Below are 19,172 nucleotides of genomic sequence, written 5' to 3' on the forward strand. Positions count from 1 at the left end.
GTAAATAAACAAAATGGTGGCCCCTCTCCGTGCGAGGTCCGTGCCGTACGATGATTGAGCACGATCGAAATCAGGATAGATATAAAGCTGAGGACAGTTTTGATCGGTTACAATTTTAACAGCATATTGCACCTTAAAAGGTTCCTCCTGCAGGACGAGTTTTGAATCCCGGTGTCTTTCTCCTTGGGGTTCATGGAGGACTTTCAGCAATGTCGCGTGTGATGTTGACTTTGTTGTATACTTTATGAATGAAGCCTGTTCACATAAATATTCCGATATTTATGCGCAAGGCGTAATAAATTAAAGCCTCAAAATTTGAAGTTTTTCGTACTATTTGTAAAATTATGGGCATGGGTATATGATAAATCGGTTATTACCCAATATCGCCTGTTCCTTGTGTCGTATATCAGCATTCATGTCATTTGTGCTGCGTCAGACACTCGACTTTGCCTCGTGTCTGATGCAGCCCAAATGACTCTCATGCTGATACGACAGAGGAACAGGCGAGGTAGGGTAATAACCTCTAATTACAATATGCCTTGTATATCTAAGGTCGTGCGCTCCGTAGGATTCAATGGTAACTCGTCGATGTCGGCACTTAACTGAAAGTTAACCAGAACTGTTTTCAACTTGACATGTTTTGCATATACAAATGCTGAAATTTCATATTTTGCATAGGAAATCTGGTTTTTTCTTTCCATTTTAACGGATTTTCGTCTTTGATGGAAATAAAGCATTTGATTATCATTTGACAATAAACGTCATATTTTCAGTAAAAACTGCGTAAGAGAGGCATGTAATAAAACATTATAGCCCAATCAAGGGACTATGTATCCTCAGGGCAGGAAACATTTGGCCCTCATTACGTCTGGCAAATGGTCACCTTCCCTCGGACACATAGTCCTATGTTTGGGCTACAATATAGTATATTACTAAATGTTTATATGCTGTTTAGACGTGCATGGGTGACTGGTACAACACATTGGAATGATCTGCAAGTGATGTTTTGTCTTTGTTATGAAGCAATGCTATCAATAGTTTCAGCAATTTATCGACTATCATTCTATAATCGCTTCTTTTGCTCTGAATCTTCAGGACACAGCAACCATCCGAGTCTTGTTCATCTCTACCACTATCCTGGAAACCAATGCCAAAAGAAATTGACTTCATTCGCTACGCTCTACCACCATCATCACAAAACTATAAGTCTGTTGAGAAACTCTTCAGTAAAACAATGGATCCATCTACCTTCACCATTCTTTCCATTGAACGCATTCAAAACCCCTTCATGTGGAGTATGTACCAAAGGTAATCATCTAAGACTCTATTGCCTCTGTTATTCGCGTTCATGTAAAATATTAAATGTGTTCTACTTGTGTATTTATCAAATAATGGAATTAAGCTATAAATTAATTCCGGCGATGGTATACCATGACATGTGGACCAGTTCACGAGTGTGTGCATGGGCAATAGCGACTGCAAATATTCATGAACTTGTCAAAATCGAGTGGTACAGCACTTGCTGAGGTGGTTTATGGCTATTATACCATAATGTTAAACTGAATTCTGGCACGCCACGTCAAAAAGGTAATATTCCACTAGCCGAGAGCTCGTCCCAGTTCCAACCATGGTATATTGCGAATATCACACGTTATTTACACGTCTCAACCAATAAGATGGCAGTCATATATGGCATCAATATACTGGTGTGATAGAATTGTTGATATAAGATAGTCATTTCCTGTAACCAATTTTGGTTGACTGTGTAAACTTTTCGGATGTAAACTCTCTTTTGTAAGTTGTGGTCGATAGCACATCAACTACAAAGAGATATGTGATGTTTTGAGTTGTATCGACTGCAAATTCTGGGATTGTAGTGATAATACCCCTTGTCTAAGCCTCTATTTTCTGCAGGAGTGCTCCCGACACTTTTGTAAGAACATCCCTTCTAAGCTTCCATTCCACCCAACAGGGACCTAAACACAGTTTAGGAAACTTCCCCCTTTCTAGACCTTTAGCACAAAGACTGCCCCTGAGCACACCTGTGAACAGATAGGAACACTCATTTAAAGAAATGAGAAAATATAAGTAGGAACACATCTGTTAAGAGGAGAACTATGTCAAGAAGCAGCAATATTCCACCCTCGGCCTGCAAGGAGATACGAATGGGCAAGTTTGGATTCTGAGAGGCTAGAGGGAGCTATGGGATCGGACACGCATGATGCAAAAAGATCTAGCAAGGACAGGAGGCTCCCTATCTATTGTGCCCCGCCCATTTTCTTCTGGAAGCTCCAGCAGGACACAATTGGCGAGATTCTTGGCAAATTCTGAACACTGCTACAGGCTTGCATGGACCTATTCCTATCCCACAAAGAATACAAGCTCTTTGTGGGTGCAAAAGATGTGAAGCAGTTTTACACTTTAGTCCCTTGGCTGCTTCGCAAACTCTGTCGGCTACAATGGTATTATTTCCTAGCTTCTGGATATGTACAGGACATCGTGGAAATGCAAGTCCACTAAAATGGCAGGCTCAGCTTTGAATACTGGAAATAGCTTCTGCTACCAGAAGACTACAAACGATTTCTACAAACATGATTCTTCAAGAGGCATTTAGAGTGGTGGCCAGAAGATGGCATTACACATACATCGGGGGTCGAATGCCTAGATCTCCTTTTCTGGCATTAGGTGCATTATAAATATTCTTTATTCTTCTGATTCTTCTTCTCCTACTCCCCACTTCTTCTTCAACCAGTAAAATGCTTGTTTCTGTTTTTAAAAGGCGAGTTTGTTCTCACGTTTTTGAAGAAAACAATTACTTCACGCTCAATCCAAACATAGGTGCTTTCAAAAACATTTGATGTCTAGACCTGCTGCCCGACCCGCAAAAGCTGCAGGAGAATGGTTTCCTTCTTGATCTCTCCTTCTTCCACCTGCTCCTCCAAATGCCAAGGCTTTGGAAGGTTGCTATCCTTGTTCATATTCTGTTGTACCTGCTTCTCCATACCCAAGAGGGCAATGCCAATATCATCACGCTTGGAGAGTGCCAAAGCATTTTGCTTTTCAGTTTAAGCAAGCCAAGTATAGAAGTCATCTATCAATGGGTGGGACAATTCGTATTATCCTTGGAAAGTCATGGGGACACCTTGCTCAAGTGTCTTTGGCACGAAAAATTGCTAATTTGCTACAACTTTGCTTCAGACTTGCTAAAGACACTTGTCCACTAACTCCAAGACACTTTGATCAAACGTAGCAAGTCAGCAAGTCGGTAAACAACACGCTGCCTGGAGATTTTGCAATTAAGTAGCAGTTCGAAAACATATGTGCAAACACAAGTCTTCTATGTTTTTCGATGTTCCACACTGCTTTGCTGGACAGAATCCATCTTGGTAGCTTCAGAGCCTACAGAGTTTGCGAACCTTTTATTCCAGATAGATTCGATCCATATCAGTTTGCTTATAAGTCAAAACGTTCAGTTGAAGATGCAGTTTCACTTGCTTTAGAATATATCTTACTAAATCTTGATAAGAAAAGGCCAACGTATGCTCGCATGTTTTTCATCGACTTTAGCTCAGCGTTCAACACTATCTTGCCATTCAGGCTCCATGTAAGCTAATAAGCATTGGTATGTACTGCACCATTTCAAGCTGGATTCTACACTTTCTTACAGGCCGACCACAGATGGTGGGAATAGGTTCACGATATTCTAAATCATTGGTTTTTAATACAGATGCACCACAAGGCTGCGCCCTGTCCCCATTGCTTTATTCTTTAATGGTAGCGATCAGCGTGCGAAATTAACGCTGGTCCGCTGGTCCGAGACCAACAGAATTCCCGACGGACCAGCAGTTTTTCCAGACCACTGGTCCTTTGGACCAGCGCAAAATTCACATAATAATTTTGAAAACCGAATTTGTTTGCCTATATATATCCAACTATTTGTCGGTCCGAACCCCTCTTGCATGAGTGTTTTTCCAAGTTTTGCTACTGCAATACGCAACGAATTACAAACTCTTCGGACAGAGAACGACAGCCGCGACAGCTTAAAACTTTTTTAAAATAACGCACGTAATTGGCCGATTTCAAAGGCAGGCTGTTATTTTGACCAATCACAATTCTTGATACTGACAAAGTTTGTTAGAAAGGTCATAGGTCTTGCAAGTCTGCTGTAACACGTGTGCGACCTGACTACAGTGACTACGCTGTTGCGGATCGCCCTACCAATATGTGGCGTGGTTTTTTTTGAAAGATGTTAGCCCCCAAAGAAGAATACAAAAACAAACGACGAGGAGAAGAGCAACAGGCACGAAGGGAATATGAGGCCAAAGAAAAAAATTGTGCTGTCCGATTCCCCGACCTACCACATTTTTTGCCTGCCGACCCTAAACTTTTTAGAGCTACGTAAACACGGAAGCAAAAATGAGAAAGAAAAAACCCGTAAAATAACATGTTCGTTACCTGGCACTTGAGTTTTGCTTGAACGAGGGTGTCTCTTATGTTTTTATTCCTTTTATATGTATGATACGTTTTTCTGGAAATGTTGTGGCCAGTGTTTGATCGCCCTGAACCCCTGAAAATTGCATATTTGAAAATAAAAATGTTTTGGAAAAAAATCCCTACCGTCCTACCTACCCTGTTTTTGAAAACCATTTTATCGGAACAGGACTTTTTTTGCCTCATCGAGAAAGACAAAAACGGCGATCTTTCAGCATGCATGGCAGAATGAGTTCCGCGACTGGTTGTTATTTGATAGAATCGAAGGTGCATGCCATGCCGACGAGCATACGGTGATCTCTCTGCCCATAAGGTAGCCGCATATCTTGTCGGTCTGCTTGCTCAACTTATTCTAAGGGTCAGTTTGTGGTTGGCACTAACAACTTTAGACACTCGAATTTAGCCTCGCACAGTCAGTCAGAGGTTCATAACATCACCGTGGAACATGCTAAGAACCGCAACCGCCACAGCTGAGGTAAAACTGTAAAAAATTAATAGTGCGGTCTTCACAAAACTCTGCTGTCAGTAACTGTTCCGTAATGCCCATGCCATATGTATGAATAACCGTCCATAAAAGATTTTGTCTGGATGGCTTCACTCGACGTCAAAAAGGAGTGCTGACAGATGCTGTGACAGTGACTGCATCTACATCTACTCAGGAACAGGAAACCGTGCAACTAGCTGGAGGCAGATGCTACAAATGCAGTTGCTGCTGAGTATGCTTATCAGGACACTTATGTAGAATTAGAATATGAATCTGACTTTGAGTTTAAAGACTAGCTATATTGAGAATGATGATGCCCATGATCTGTTTGAAATAGCTGATGGTGTAAATGAAAACTGAAGACTTGTTCTTAGTAGAGATATGAGATGAAAACTGAAAGACTTTCCCCATGTTTATTTGAAATGAAAACTGAGACTATTTCCCATGTTAATTGGAAATGAGGACTGAAAGAATTTTTTTCATATTAATTTGGAATAAAAACTGAAAGACTTTTTCCCCATGTTAATTTTGGGATGAACTATAAAAACCTTTTCCTATAGAGATCTTGTTCAGGGTGATACCTACCTCTGGTCATGGCATATATTATTGAGCAAAAAAATGTATTTATATTTGTTAATTTAGTTGTATCAATGTTATATAACAACACCAGAGTAGGAGAGACTGATAATGTACCATGTTATCAGCTATTTTATATTGAAAGTACATTTTTGAAGGTTTTTTTGTCAGTTTTTTGTTGGACCAACATACATCAAGAAGGACCAGCAGATTCCCTTGGCTATTGGTCCTTCGGACCAGCATGCATTTCAAGTTAATTTCACACACTGCATCTGATTACATATTGTGGTTTGACAACTGCCCTACTATTAAATTGGCAGATGATACAACTGTTGCTGGGCTGATTGACGAAAATGAGATCAATTATCACCGCCAGGTTGATGAATTGGTGATGTGGTGTGCCGCTAATAAATTAGAATTAAATGTTAGCAAGACAAAAGAGGTCATTATTGATTTTCGAAGGAATAAGACTCCCCTCACACCTTTGTCTATCAATGGCACAGATGTCGAGATAGTTGTCACCTTTGAATCCCTCAGCATCCGTATCTCCAGTGATTTAACCTGGCAGGCGCACGTCGAGCATTGTGTTCAGAAAGCTTAGTGACGATTGTTCTTTTTATAAAGGCTCGGGGGCTTCGGTATTAGCAGGGATCTCCTGATAAAATTTTATTGGGCAGTTGTCGAGAGTGTGTTGGCAGTCTCCATTGTTGTCTGGTACGGGAGTTCAACTCTTGGGGATCGTCGCCTATTAAACAGAGTGATACATTCAGCTGAGCGCATTATTGGTGTAAATCTGCCTTAATTAGATGACCTTCACAGATCTAGGATGCAAAAGAAAGCAAAGTCTATACTATCCGATTCTTCAAATCCTGCCTTTGGTCAGTTTTCGCTTTTGCAATCAGGGAAACATTACCGCTCTATTGTAGCAAAATCAGAACGTCATAGGAAAAGTTTTTACCCTCCAGCAGTCAGTCAACTGAATGGGATGGACCCTTTAGCCAGATGTTTGTAACTTTTTATATTGAGTGTTTGTATCTTATCGGTGTTTGTTGATCCTGTTTTTATATTGTAAATGTTTAATTGTAATCTTCGTGTTTTAGAGCACGAGCCAATGAGATTTCTGGTGTATATTTACTTTTAAACATACATGAGCGAATAAACTATGAAACTGAAACTGAAGCTACCGAGGAAAATCACGTAGATAGACAAAAGTGTAAAATTGCTCGCATCTTTTGCACCCACCAAGGGCTTGTATTCTTCGTGGGATATGAATAGGTCTGGGAGAGCCTGTAACAGAAATTGTTGAGAATCCCACCAATGGTATCCTGGGGCTTCCAGAAGAAAATAGGCAGGGCACAATAGAAAGGGAGCCTCCTGTCCTTGCTAGATCTTTTTGTATCGTGCATGTCCGATCCCATAGCTCATTCTATTCTCTCCAAATCCCAACTTGTCCGTCTGTATCTCCTTGAAGGCTGAGGGTGGAATCTTGCTCCTTCCTGGCATGGTTATCCTCTGAACATATGTATGTGTCCTATTGATGAGTTTTCATTGCTTAAAATGAGTGTTCCTACCTATTCGCATGTGTCCCAGGGGCTTTTTTGGGTTTTTTAAGATCTGGAAAGGCGGAAGTTTCCTAAAGAGTGTTAGGGCTCTGTGGGGTGGAATGGAAGTATCGAAGGGATGTTCTCACAAAGATATAGGGAGCCCTCCTGAGGAAGTGGAGATTCAGAGGGGGCGTTGTTATCACTATAGTCCTAGAGTAGACAGTGCTAACTCTACTGGTTTGGACATTGTACATGTATGGCTAATGCACATATAAACGGAGATAACATATGGAAGTGTCTTCGCAGATCACTTTTTCAAATGTTGAGTAAGTATAAACAAAATGACTGAAACACGTAAGGGACCGGTCAGTTTCTTCGGCCTGGGGGGGGGGGGGGCGGTGGATTATTTTTGCCGACGTCAAAAAGTGGCTGACCCCCCTATTCCAAATTTTGAAAACAGGGTGACCCCCCCTATTCCAAATTTTGAAAACAGGGTGAACCCCCCCCCCGCACACGACAACTGTAATATGTAATAATATAATACTGTAATGTATATATGTAATATTATATATATATATATATATATATATATATATATATATATATATATATATATATATATATATATATTATATTTTACATACATTTATATTTTAACAGTCATTCTGTGTTTTAATGAAATTGTTGGCATGTCAGTTGTAAGATAGGAATTTCAAAGTGTCAATCTTAAAGTTTGAATACAGTACATTTTGAATGAGATGTGAATGTATTTCACACTTTCTATGCTTAACCAGATGTACTGAACTGTTGTACAGAATAGGATGTCAATCATTAATATCAAACAGGAAAAAAGCAGTAAATCAAAAACTTTGATGGGTGTTAAGACTTGCCAGCCATCCAATTAAATCTCCTGAGGAACCATAGAGAGGCATTTTAGCCAAATCTGATGTGTGCAGAGTCTGGGATGACTTTTTCTTGTAACATTGATATTTGTGCATGTTGCTTTCTCATACTGAATTCTCATAGAGAGAACAGAAAAGTATCAGGAATTTGTCATGCTTTTCATATGAAATGCAGATTTCATAATAGTACACTTTCACTTAGCAAACATCAAGATATCTCTGGCATATATCTCTGATTTATTAAAGTATGGCGCCCGAAGGGCGCGGAGAAAATATGAAACATCCTGATATCTGTGATATATATGTCATGTATATTAAAGTAATGCACAGGAAGGGCATGCTGAAAAATGTCTGATATATTTAAGTAATGTGCTCAAAGAGCACGCTGAAAAATATTGAACGTACATATATCTCTGATATATGTATGCCTGATATGTTAAAGTTGGGCGTGCTGAAAAATTGTCTGATTATTAAGGTTACGCGCCCGAAGGGCGCGCCGAAAAATGCAACTGCATGAAATTTGTGGCTGACACGATGCATTTTAGGCAATGATGAGCCTGTGTCGAAATTCAAAAACACACTGACCCCCCTGTTGGGCATTTCAAAAACATGGTGACCCCCCCTATCACCAAAGTCAAAAACAGGGTGACCCCCCCATGAATCCACCGCCCCCCCCCAGGCCGAAGAAACTGACCAGTCCCTAAATGCAGCCAGGGCTCGAAATTAGCTGTAGTCGCACGTCAACAGACTACCATCTTTTCTCTGGGGCTACCAAAATCCATGAAATGGTAGCCCATACGGACTACCAAAGCCTTGGACCTAATATTCAGTCAGTACGTGGCATGCCATGTCCGGTCTGTCACTTTTGGACCAGCTAATGCAGTCAAACCCAGCTAGACAGAGAAAGGCCAGACTATTACTTTGTTAAATGCAAATAACAAAGACGACTGTGCGGTGGAACTTTGCAACAAAGTTTTTATATCGGAACTGTCGTACTTGAATGAGAGGCACAGGAAACGATGGCCAATGAAAATGTATTTTCGTTGCATTTTCTTAATAATGTATCAATCCAAATTACATAGAAATTATTCCTGGTCCCTACAAAAAGCCCATGGTCTATTTTAGCCCTGCTACAGTATGTCTCAGTGCTGAGAAGGTCGTGTTGTTGTCATGATGTCTATCAAAATTTGCATTACGTCCATTATATCAGTTTCTTAAGGTATTAAAGGTGTGCAATATTCATATCAAATGATTAGAAAATGTACTTCATGGTTAGAATCTTGAAAAACAGCTTTTTCTTATCTGGTAAACGAAAAAGGATACACCTGCACTAAAAATTCATGGGCTACCAGCAATTGTCACTGGGCTACCAACTTCAGAAAATGGTAACCCAAGTGGACTACCAGTGTAAAAAGTTAATTTCGAGCCCTAACACCCGACATAAAATGTCATATAAAATGGCCTCTACGTGGCTATATTGGATTGTATCATCAATAAACTGGCATGTATAAGCAAATGCAAATATTTGTTGAATCTAGTGTCATGTCTGAACAGTGAATTCAAACGGCTGAATGTACAGACATTCTAATGGGTAGACTGAAAGATCTGTCGCTAGAGGGGGCTCTCTACGTTCGGGTGAGCGTAGAGAGTGTCCTCAAGCAATGGATCTTTATTAAAGTCTAACAAATGAGCAGAGAATGCGATATTGATAATCATTGCTTAGACATTAAGGTGCCAATGTTTAGCTGAGAGAAGCAAGTGGAGTTGGGTATTTTTGAAATTCTGACTCATTATGTTCGTTATGGACGCAAAATCGAGTCTGTCTATAAATTTACACAAAATGTCTACATTTTATTACAGTGAAAGTGTAGTTAACTGGCACATGTAGTAAACGATCGAGAATCATGCGACAAACAAATTTTGAGGCTAAGTATGACGACAGTTTTTGGCGGAAACAATGCTATAAATACTCGATATTCTAATTAGCTGTAATTTTAGCTCCTCTGTGAATATGATTTTAATAACTGTTTTGCTATATTATGACACGTACCTTGGTCAGTGTAAATTGTATGCCCATATATTTCTTTCTACAGACAAAAGGAGTATATGAAGACAAAGGTGTCTGCTCCTGATTTAGAATGGCGGCTTTTTCATGGCACCGATAAAGACAGCATTGCTAAGATATGTAAAAACAATTTTGACTTCCGAGTCTGTGGAAAACGTGGTTCGCCCACCCGCTTCGGAGAAGGGTCATACTTTGCATGCAATGCCGGTTTCAGTGACTACTACAGCGAGATTGATAGTGCTGGTTGGAAGTATATGTTTTTGGCAGACGTTCTCGTCGGTAGGTATGCGGAGGGAAAGAGCTCGTACAAGAGACCGCCCGAAATCAATCATGAAACAGGAGAACTTTACCATTCTTGTGTAAATAGGTTATCTGATCCTACCACCTTTGTGGTATTTGACCGCAACCAGCTTTATCCTAGTTTTTTGATAATATATACCAAAAAACGGTACACGTCAGCATCTGGCAGTAGATCATGCAGTGAAACTAAGGCAACAGAACTAATGCATAGAAGAGAACACAGTTTCAGAGAGACTAAAGCTATGTCTTCAGCTCAAAGTAAGCAACACAAAGTTCAGTGTACTTGGATTGAAGACACACCATCTAACAGTGGGCAGCACAGTGGCGGAACAAGTTTTTCTGCCACTTCACCATCAAGCAGTTCACCACACAACGAGCAATCAAGTGTGGTCATATCGACATTTGACAGTAGGCAATTTAATGTTAATGTACCTGTACCTACATCTATAGCCGCGATACAATTCAACAAACCAAATGACTTGCAATCAACTGTGATAACATCACTACCTAACATTTCATCGCACATTGAACAAACAAGACAGGCTATATCAGAAGCTTATGGTGCACAACAAGGTGTAAGCACAGCAACGGTCACGTCGTCACCTGGCTTCACATCCAGCAATATGCTAAATAGAGGCACAGCAACTGCCAAGTGGTCACCCAGCCTCACGTCCAGCATTTCACTAAGTGTGAGCACAACAACGGCCACGTCATCAAATAGCCTGATATCCAGCAATATGCTAAGTGTGAGCACAGCAACGGCCACATCGTTACATAGCCTCACATCCGGCAATGAGTTAAGTTTGAGCACAGCAACGGCCACGTCGTCACCTAGCCTGATAACCAGCAATATGCTAATTGTGAGCACAGCAACGGCCACGTTGTCACCTAGCCTGATATCCAGCAATATGCTAATTATGAGCACAGAAACGGCCATGTCGTCACCTAGCCTCATATCCAGCAATATGCTTAGTGTTGGCACAGCAATGGCCACGTCGTCACCTAGCCTGATATCCAGCAATACACTAAGTGTGAGCACAGCAACGGCCACGTCGTCACCTAGCCTGATATCCAGCAATATGCTAAGTGTGAGCACAGCAACGGCCACGTCGTCACCTAGCCTGATATCCAGCAATATGCTAAGTGTGAGCACAGCAAAGGCCACGTCGTCACCTAGCCTGATATCCAGCAATATGCTAAGTGTGAGCACAGCAAAGGCCACGTCGTCACCTAGCCTGATATCCAGCAATATGCTAAGTGTGAGCACAGCAAAGGCCACGTCGTCACCTAGCCTGATATCCAGCAATATGCTAAGTGTGAGCACAGCAAAGGCCACGTCGTCACCTAGCCTGATATCCAGCAATATGCTAAGTGTGAGCACAGCAACGGCCATGTCGTCACCTAGCCTCACATCCAGCAATATGCTAAGTGTGAGCACAGCAACGGCCATGTCGTCACCTTGCCCCACGTCTAGCGATATGCAACCTAATTTATCGTTTTCATCATCTAAAAAAGCACCCAAGCCACATTCATCAATGACAAAAACACCATCTTGTAATAAGACCTCCTTATCACCTTCTTCTCGAAAACAGCATTATGTGCAGTCATCTGCAGCTCTTTCACCGTCGTACAGAACCCCATCGTTCTTAATGATGTCTTCAAAGTCACATTTTTGTCCAGATGCACCGGATATTGTAGACCTTATTGCTTATTTCCGGCAACCAGCTAATTCCTTGCCTAGATGTGAGCATCCCTCTGGTCTTAAAACAGATACAAGGCAACAGACGAAATGTTCTGTAATGTAGGTGACGGGTATAAATGGACTGAATTTCTCTCAATATTCAATCTAGACCAGATCTCCTCACTATAGAAGATAAAGGAACATACTGAGTTGTAAACGACAAAAATATGGACAATGCATGTCATCAAATTTGTCTGTATATAGAAATTTGACCTTTGACTCAGCTTATTCACAAAAAATCGATTTGTAAGATCACCAAAGTCTACAAAATTAAGGTATTAATTACATGTTTAACTATTAAGAGATCCTTTAAACTCCATTAGCTGTAACTGTTGGTAATCTTTTCAACATTATGGTTGTGGTTGCAGCTTGGTTTCACGTACTATTCGAAAAACCGTCTTGGAATGCCAAGTACAGCACTGAAGTTTTTTGCCCACCCTGAATACTGTATCATTAGGGAGCCTTCAGTAATTACAGGGTGGTGGGCCGGGGGAATTTCGCGCACACTTGTATCGTAAAATGTGACCCTACCCCTTGTCCGACATTCTACAACTAGACACTCCCCCAACCACTGCGGTATTCTCGCCAGGAATAACTGAAACATCATCAGCTCATTTACATAACAATTGGTTCAATTGTTATGTTGGGGCAAATTACAGAGGGGAGGGCTGGTTTTTGTGGAGGGACAGTCGCAATTTATCATGCAAGAATTTTTAAAGAGATATGGTATTTCATAGATTTGAGGGAGAGCAACCATATTTTGTGCATCTATAAGAAGGCAAGATGTTGCTGATTTAGTGCTTCATCCAAAAAATATCAAATCATAATACGTGGAGTGTATCAGGCAAATTATTGTAAATTTTTCCCCACAAAACATGCTATATCTGTATATTATATATGTTTGATAATGTATTTAAATGTACTTTGCTTGAATTGGGAAGTGAAATGTGCATTTGTGTACAAGAATATGATGTCTGAATTTCATCTAAAAAGTTGGTTAACTATCCATGGTATCTATGATGAAACTATGAATAGTTTTTTCCAATACAAAAATAGGTAAATCTTTGCATTTGTGTACTCTTAATTATTGATATTAATGTTTTTGATTAGACTAGAGTGGTTACAAGTCTATGGTTGTTTTTAAGAAATTTGAATTAGGAATTTCAGCAAAATGTCGATTCACTATGCATGGCTGTCTATGATGAAACTATGAATAATTTTTTTCAGTACAAAATTAGATAAATCTGTGCATTCATGTATGCTTGATATATTTACGTTATTGTTGTTGATTAGACTAGAGTGGATACAAGTCCATGGTTGTGAAGGAAATTTGATTTTGGAATTTCACCGAAATCTTGATTCACTATGGTGGTCTATGATGAAACTATGAATAATTTTTTTCCAATACAAAACTAGGTAAATCTGTGCATGTATGTGCACTTGATTATTCATTTTTATGTTTTTGATTACACTAGAGTTATTATAAGTCCATGATTGTGCAAGAAATTTGATTTTGGAATTTCACTGAAAAGTTGATTTACTGTACATGGTAGTCTATGAGAGAATTATTTTTTCCAATATAAAACTGACAACATCTTTGCATTTATGTACATTTGATAATTGATATACACTTTTCCATCCGTTGCATATGTTTTTGTCTCTTGTCTTCTATCAAGCGGGCAAGGCTCATAATTGGAATTTCAATCATAGTGAGAAAATGAGAAAAGGAAAGCATAATAGCATGTTCTTAACGATGTAATTTACTTTGAAAATCCAGCAGTAACTTGTTAAAAGCTACAACTTTTCCCCTTAGGGAAACAGAGCTTTGTAGTTAAGGAAGCGAATGGGTTAAATATTACAGTAGAATTAAGTATTTCTCATGAGAAAGGCATTTTCAAACTCTACGGTACTTGCCACTACAGATATGTGCTTTACCAGAGTGAAAGAAACATAAAGCTTTAAAAGCATGAAGGCAATGTAAACCGTCAAAATCCAGAGAACTATGCTTTGCATACCCATTTTAAGTAAGAAATTGGATAAGGTGCGTGCTACACATTGTAAGAGACCTACTCGAACCACCTGACATCACATAGTCTTATTATTGTAAGTGTATATATTATTGTTTCTTAGTTTTGACTCTGCACGTTTTCTTGTGATTTGGCCCTGTTCAGTTCGCAGTTTGGAGTTTATGTAGACATTGTTTGTGTTTGTTAAATTGGAATATGTAAATGTATAACTGTGACAGAGGTTACAGACCAGATTGGTTTTTTTTTCAATGATCTGAACATATTTTCAAGTAGGTTAAACGAATTATTTATTGGTACTGGAGGAACGAATTACCCAATTATTGGCCAATATTTTAAATTCAAAAAGGCCGCCAACTCGTATCTATGCAGAAAAAAAATGATTTTCGGAAAAGTACAACGGTGAAAAATTTTATTACACCAAGAGCCTCAAAATGAGCTCCGTAGACTAGAAAAGTATTGAGACTACAAATATCTGGTTACGAGGCGCATTCCACCTTAAAGTGATATTTTTCAGATGTGCAGTGGCAAAGCTTGTACGTCATGAATGTGATGAAAAAGTGTATGTTAAAAATATATACATGAACAAAGATATCCTTGTTTATAGTCAGACGCAGACAGAAAGAAAGCTGCGTTTTTACGGTCGAGAAGCTTAAATCAAAGAACCGGACTCTAGTTTACAGGAAAACTCAGTGTTTTAACCTAGTTTTTATGCGTGTACATGAAAACATTCTCTTTGTATCTCGAAAAAATTGAGACGGGACCTTTGGATATCCCTTGAGCCGAGGGATTATTTTTTGTTTGTAATAAGTAATATATAAGTTTCCCTTTTTGTACTTAGAATGTAATAAAATGTTAAGTCAATATCCATCTAATTAATATTATCCCACAACACTCATCAATTGTATGTACGAAGAACCTTCACACCCTGAAGATTAGATAAATATAAAATCTTTATCATAATTTCATATTTAATATGTAAATGTTCCGACCGGAGGCCTTTAATATGGAAATACATTCGTAAATCTATGCCATATTTTAATTTATCTTTCCGTTTTGAAGGATATTCCATGAAGCACTGTGTGGTACGATTTACTGTAATAAATACGAAAGTAGAAATTCTTGTTATATTCTTGTTATATTCATGAGGCGCATTTCAAACTAAGAAACTCCATGTTCAGAGGATGAAAACTATAACATCATGGTCCGTGAATGACAATAAACAATGCCGGACGTAACTGTCTAATGAACTATAATATTTAGGTGACGGTGGTGGGCAGGGTCAAAGGATCAAGAAAGTACTGGGAAAACGTGTCATTTTCCTAACGATACTGTCTCGGGAACTCCAGCGTCCCATTGTTTTGTAATATATAACAAGTGTGCCATGAGCTTCGTTGAATACACCGATATCAAACATCCATAGCTGTAAACTGGTGCAAAATGGTTTGATCCACGCAGAAGCTTGCATAGGGAGATCGAATGGAGATAGCACAGCAGGCGCAGTGTATGTTTACTTACCAAAGTACCTCGGTGTTTTCCAAGGGATATTGGAAGATTGCGAGGGAAATTGATAGGGGCTCATCAAACTTGGTCTCCGGTTCATATGAAGAGTTTTGTTAACTGGTCAATTACTTTTGTTCGTTCTTGATATGTCATTAAAATATTTGTTCCCAAAGAATGACTGCATTCAGCGTTTCATTGCATTACATTTCATTTTCCACTGCACTGTCTTCACACATACCCATTGGCCACGGTGTCCACCCAAGTCTCATTTTGATTCACATAGTTTCTCTTTCATTTTCTCTGTTTGCATGGCGTTGCGAGCAGTAGGCTGACCTATATTCAAAGGTTGCAAAACAGTGTGGTACACCTGATGATGTAAACTCTACGAGCTTCATCGTGGAGCAATGTGTGAACACGAACTAGTCCAGCCAGCTGAAGAAGCAGTTACCTTTATAGACTTGATCGAACCGAAGAGAGGAATAAATATGAAATATAACGTTTCTGTCTCTGCTTATAAAGTAATTTGAATGCCAATAGAAAAGTTACATAAATTTTTATAATGAACCTTACGAATTTCCTAAATTATCAGGTTATCTGATTTTGACAGATATACAAGATTAATATTTACTTGTCAAACTAAAGTGAAACCTTGAAACCTTGGACATTATATACCACAGCATATCCATGTACACGCTGTTCGAAGCTGTCTACTCTTAACTATTCTTCTGTCTAGAATGCAACAATTTAAAGAATGTGATGGTTTGACGTTTCAGGTAAGTGATTATTGGTATGAAGGTTTACTCTAATCGGCAAAGCGACTTGTGACAGGCGACTTTTGGCAATTCATTAGCATACATGCACCCAGATCCCTCCATAACCATGGAACTTAGAAGTAAAGATTACCTGCAGGGGCTACGATCAGTCACCTGTCGTCAAACCACCGCCCCTCTGAACGCCTTACCTCTACAACATACCCGGGGTAGAACCTTTTCCACGAACTTTTTAATGGCTAAAAACGTGCCTACACCAGGCTATATAGGCTGTATTTGACATAATGTACATGAGAGTTGTGAAGCTAGTTTTTACACCGATCGGGTAATCACCAAGATCGATTTAATCACAGCCCTTCCACAAAACTGCACATTTTTGTTTCTTATGTAGCCTTGGGAAAGTGCTGATACACCAGCCGGGTTTTCATAATCTTACAATGAGCTTTACTATTTCTCCGCAGCATCGACTCATACAGTTCCTTTCACCAAAACATTCTTCAACATCAACGCCATTAGAATGACAAATATTGTACACTGGATTCATTATGATCAGCAACGATGAAGCAACATTTCAATTCAATACAGGATCACCTGGCATCTAATCTCAAACGACATGGCCACTCCACTTGAACACAGGCAGAAAATTGAGAAAAAAAGTGTCGCAGAAGACACTCCATTGTCCGAGAATAATAGAACAATTACCATTATCACGAAGTAGAGGATGCCGCCTATCTGTTAACTATAATGTAACCATACGCTAGAATTGACCGTGACCTCATGTGAGGTCAAGTCAAAATTTGCAGTACAGTAGTCCTCTGGAATAACCTTTAAATGCTGCGGTTATACAGAGTTCACATAGTTATCAGAAGTTGTGAAAATGCCATCAAATGTGTTAGCTCTGAAAGAAAACATGATACTGTTTTGAGATTTGTGTCAGATGATCAGTATTCCTTCACTAACTCGGTAGCCTTTCAAACACTTAATCTCAGATGATTAATTAGCTAACAGTTGTGGTAGTTGTCTGAAACAAAGCAAATAGAAAAGCATTGATAAAGGACTATTTAATGTAGTATTACAATGAAGTAAAATATGGCCGAAACAAACATTGGACGGCATTGCACATGGCAAAACTATGTTTATATTATATCATGCTACCATGCACCATTTTGATTGGACGAGAGGTTTTGCCATATATGCTAAAATACTGTTTTAGCACTGATAGCGGTGGCAAAACGAGCCCCTAGACCAGCATATTTTGTAAATTGCCCCGTCGGTGCATTTGAACGTACCTATCTAAACTTAATCCGAAACAGTCAGCTTTGTTTCAAAGACCGAAGTCCGAATTCCGATACATAGATAAGGTATAGGTCTGTAACTCACCTCTTTGTGAAAATAAGTTCGTGTCGATGGTGAACGACATTTCTGGAGCAGTACATTTACCAGAGAGATGTACACAGATCATTGCATTACGGCAACAATGAAGCATGTAAGAAGAAAATAGGCGGTTTAGCGATTAAAGAAAATAAAATGTTTGCTAAGGCGTCACATAAATGCAAAGTTAAAGGAGCTATGTTTGTCTATATGTGATAAGCTAATAAAGTCAATTTTCTGTGAATCCTCGATATTTAGAAATGATCATACCAACATCGTCCTTTTCTGTTCAAATGATCGAAGATTTTCTGACCGAACAAAAATACCTAAAAGCTATGATATATCAAGATTTTATAAATGTCTTCTCTAAGTTCACACAAGAAAGAACAGAATCGATCATGAGATAATATTTGCACTGCATAAGCCTTCAAAATTTTTATCGAACTTATGAATGCCTTTTCCTTGTGACTCATTATCGTGTTGGTAGGATTTAGAAACTATTGTCGAACGTGTACCTGTAGTAAGAGGACCTGTATGTCAGGTATTGTTTTCGTTAAGGAGATTTATTTGTTTATTTAAGAATAGTATTTACTTGTCGAAGGATCGTGTCTGACAAAGCTTCCTGTGCGGGTTTCTACTGTCGTGAGTACCAAATGAACTACTCAAGGTAGAATGCTCCGCGGCCACAGTTATTCAGACTCTCAAAGTCCACGGGTATGCAACACAACATACAATGTTGTGTTGCATACCTGCGGATCGCATGGCGCCAAAACTTGTCTAAAGAGCGCCAAAATACGCTGAGACATAAAAGTACCACTTATACTAAACAATCTGTCTGCGATTCAATTTGAGTGGAAGAAAACAACAGATACGATGATTTTTATGGTACATGAGTCAATATATACGGGCTGTCATGGAAAAATTCATGACTTAACCTGAAAATACGAGCGACAGGCGAGCAGATTTCGATCGATATTTTATTGAAATAAAATATGTACAATGTTCGCTGTCGTCACTAGCAACCAGCCCCAAGCGTTGTCCGCTGGGGGCGCTGTACTGAACAATTTAGGGCCCCTTTTTGCCCATAGTGTGCAATATACTTGATTTCCTGGCTGGCTTTAGTTAGGAAACTAACAGTTGAGGAATGTCAGATTTTGAAAGCTGTCGACATTAAAACAGCTTTAACACAATTTCTCCCATAAAACATATTTTTCTTGATTTTAGTTCTCTGAGAAATGTGAAGCTAACATTGCATACTGATGCTAGAATCCCATTTTTTGAAGGAGGGAGCCAGTTTAAATATTGTGAAATACAGAGAGAGTAAATTGAGAAGTTAAATAAATAAATAAATAAATAAATAAATAAATAAATAAATAAATAAAGACATAGATGATAGGAAAT

General features: G+C 39.2%; 1 protein-coding gene across 2 annotated transcripts in view; it reads left to right on the forward strand.

Annotated features, from left to right (window-relative positions):
- Positions 1-1,098: 1,098 nt before the first annotated feature.
- Positions 1,099-19,172, forward strand: part of LOC139115282 (protein mono-ADP-ribosyltransferase TIPARP-like) — a 50,302-nt gene continuing 32,228 nt past the window's right edge. Inside the window, exons 1-2 of one of the 2 annotated variants that reach the window (XM_070677294.1) lie at positions 1,099-1,308; positions 10,091-15,793. In XM_070677294.1, the coding sequence (XP_070533395.1) occupies positions 1,148-1,308; positions 10,091-12,167 (2,238 nt within the window). In that variant the 5' untranslated portion in view covers positions 1,099-1,147 and the 3' untranslated portion in view covers positions 12,168-15,793. Of the gene's footprint in view, positions 1,309-10,090; positions 15,794-19,172 lie in introns of those variants that run through there. The other variant, XM_070677301.1, reaches the window with a different exon arrangement.

The sequence above is a fragment of the Ptychodera flava genome, chromosome 2 (genome assembly GCF_041260155.1).
Source record: "Ptychodera flava strain L36383 chromosome 2, AS_Pfla_20210202, whole genome shotgun sequence".
Classification (NCBI taxonomy): Eukaryota; Metazoa; Hemichordata; class Enteropneusta; family Ptychoderidae; genus Ptychodera; species Ptychodera flava.